The sequence below is a fragment of the Sardina pilchardus genome, chromosome 8, assembly GCF_963854185.1.
Source record: "Sardina pilchardus chromosome 8, fSarPil1.1, whole genome shotgun sequence".
Taxonomy (NCBI): Eukaryota; Metazoa; Chordata; class Actinopteri; order Clupeiformes; family Clupeidae; genus Sardina; species Sardina pilchardus.
Genome location: NC_085001.1, coordinates 27,235,089 through 27,237,588, shown reverse-complemented (window position 1 = coordinate 27,237,588; position 2,500 = coordinate 27,235,089). Strand labels below are relative to the sequence as shown.

The 2,500-nt window shown below is 46.0% G+C and overlaps 1 protein-coding gene across 2 annotated transcripts in view; it reads right to left on the bottom strand.

The window, feature by feature from the left end:
- cltcl1 (clathrin, heavy chain-like 1) overlaps window positions 1–2,500 on the bottom strand; it is a 42,152-nt gene that overhangs the window by 39,416 nt on the left and 236 nt on the right. For both annotated transcript variants that reach the window (XM_062543454.1, XM_062543455.1), the window contains exon 1: window positions 2,406–2,500. This exon is cut by the window's right edge and continues 236 nt beyond it. In XM_062543454.1, coding sequence (XP_062399438.1) covers window positions 2,406–2,447 — 42 coding nt within the window. In that variant the 5' untranslated portion in view covers window positions 2,448–2,500. The remainder of the gene's footprint in view (window positions 1–2,405) is intronic.

The window sequence follows — 2,500 nt, the reverse complement described above, 5'->3', positions numbered from 1 at the left end:
CATTTGATGGAAGTGTATCGATAACATCTCACAAAAATATATATTTTTTCCCACCCCTAATATGCATGCACATACACACACACAAAAACACATACACGCACGTACGCACACACACACACACACACACGCTTAATCAACTCCGTCATATCATCGCTTCCCCCTAACACCTTTATGTAAGAAATGTGGCCTAGTGGAACATTTCCTTTTATAAATGCAACCTGTATCCTTAGCCTACAGTACCTACCTCAATCATACTGAGGGAGTCCTGCTGCAAGTCTAGATGATTATAACGGATGTGTCATGTGCCTCTGCCAACTTCACATTATGTTCACTAGGGGCTTTGAGTTAAGGTTTTTGCCTGACCTCATTTTCAAACGACATTCATCAATAGCTAATGCTGCGCCATACTCCAGTTGATTTTTTTGTTATATTTTGTCACTAAACCCTGATACATATCCTCTTGTGGCTTGTTCTGTGAGAAGCTTTGAACAGACCGCTTTCAAACAGCCATATTCTTAGTTACTGTGCCAGGCAGGCCGACGCTGCAAATAGGATTATGCCCTTAATGTCACGTCTGGTAAAAGAATGGGCAAATAAAGAAATTACAAATAATAATCATTTTTAAAAAAAAAACTCCCGCAGCAGTCTACCCGCCATAAAGCGTCCTTTTCTTCAAAGATGTCTGGGTTTTGCAGAGTGTGTAGACGCCTGGGTTTCATTAAAGCATGTGTGTGTGTGTGTGTGTGTGTGTGTGTGTGTGTGTCAGTGTGTGTCTGTGTGGCTTGGATAAACTTTTCTGCAGGCTATGTTCTCAGGAGATTTTCACTTCTTTTGAAGATTTGGGGGATGGGGAGTGTATGAATTTTAAAAAATCATTCTGATTTCTACCATTTATTTGAAAATTGTAACAACAGGAGTAGGCCTATGCTTCAGTGGATGATGATCTCTCTGCTTGAACATATATGTTCTTGGGTCTCCTCAACAAACTGAGAGTCCAGAAGAGAAAATGCATTCTCTCTCTCTCTCTCATTCACACACACACACTCACACACACAAGAAGACACATAGCTCAAATATATGTCATACGCACACATCTACAGTATGTGAAAACGCATAGAACACATGATAGATTGCGAAACTACTGAACTGGCACAGATATTGACCGTCCAACCATTCTCTATAAAGAAACACAGGCATCAGCAGAGATCGGCAGGCAGGCGGGCGACAGGCACTGACAGGCAAACAGGCGGACCGAGGCAATGTGTCAGTGTCATGGTCAGACTGATCCTGCCGACGCTGACGAGAAAGCAGAGCTGATGAGGGCTGCGCTGACTCAGATCCAAGAGTGGGGTCGTCCATCTCCCAGCGATCACACAGCCGGTTCCGCCAGGGCGCACTCGCACCAAAAATCACGGCGTCTTGCGCACTGTACTGTGCAGAGGCGAAACTCCACAGAGCATGAATCCCCATCACATCCCATCGCCACCGCGTCGCTATAGCAACGAGCCACCTGGACTCGGGGAAGCCCTGGCCGCCCGCATTTGAGTGTTTCCCGTCAGGCAAGGAGCAGCGGGAGAGAACACACTGCGCAGTTCACTCACGACATCCACAAGCACACAGTTCTCTCCTGTGCCAACGCTGAACTAACAGAATGTAGGCTAGTAAAGGCGTGGGATTTTGCTGTAGCCTATCCTTAGTTTGTATGTAAGCCTATGACAGATATGTAGGCCTATATAGCATGGGCAAAACAGATAAGGATGTTTGTAAGGATGTTGGCTCAAACCGACGCAGCACAAAATGTTTTCCTATCTAAGCTGAGTAATCTAAGCAGAGATAAGTGGTCTATCGAGAGGATGGAATGATGCAATATTGACTGGGAAAAACTTGTTTACAAGAGCGCTTATGTGGAATCAAACTCATTAGCAGATAGTTCTATCTGGGAGCTTCGGGCGCTGTCAGGAATGTTGTATTGTGTTTGGCAGGAGAGTCTGCCAGGTCCGTCTTCTCTCTTTTACCTACTTGTGGTAGCTAGTTAGCTTTGGAAAGTCTCTCTCACACACACACCAATACCTGATGTAACCAATTCGGAGAACCCGTTTTAACATTTCCCTGCCAGGAACCTTAGAAGTATGAAACAAAGCGGCAGTTTTCCGTGTTTTAATCAGCTTCGGCTGTCTTCGGGTATAGACCCGGCTCTGTTGTCGCAATGCTATAGCATACCATGCAAGAACTGCTCCAATTTTACAAGTCATTCCCCCAACCGGGCAGTGGCTAGGCCCGTGGCTATAAACAGCCCCACTACGTACTGCGTTGTTGACAGCCCCACCAGAGTGACGCAGGGAGACAGTATGCGGACTGTACCGGGGTCTATCAGACCGGGAAAGTAATCCGTGTCGATTTCTTACCTGCAGATGTTCCTGAAATCGTATAGGGAGAATCTGTGACATCCTGCAGCACGTTGAGTCTCCGTAGATGAGTGAAAGAAAGCGCTACAGGGGAG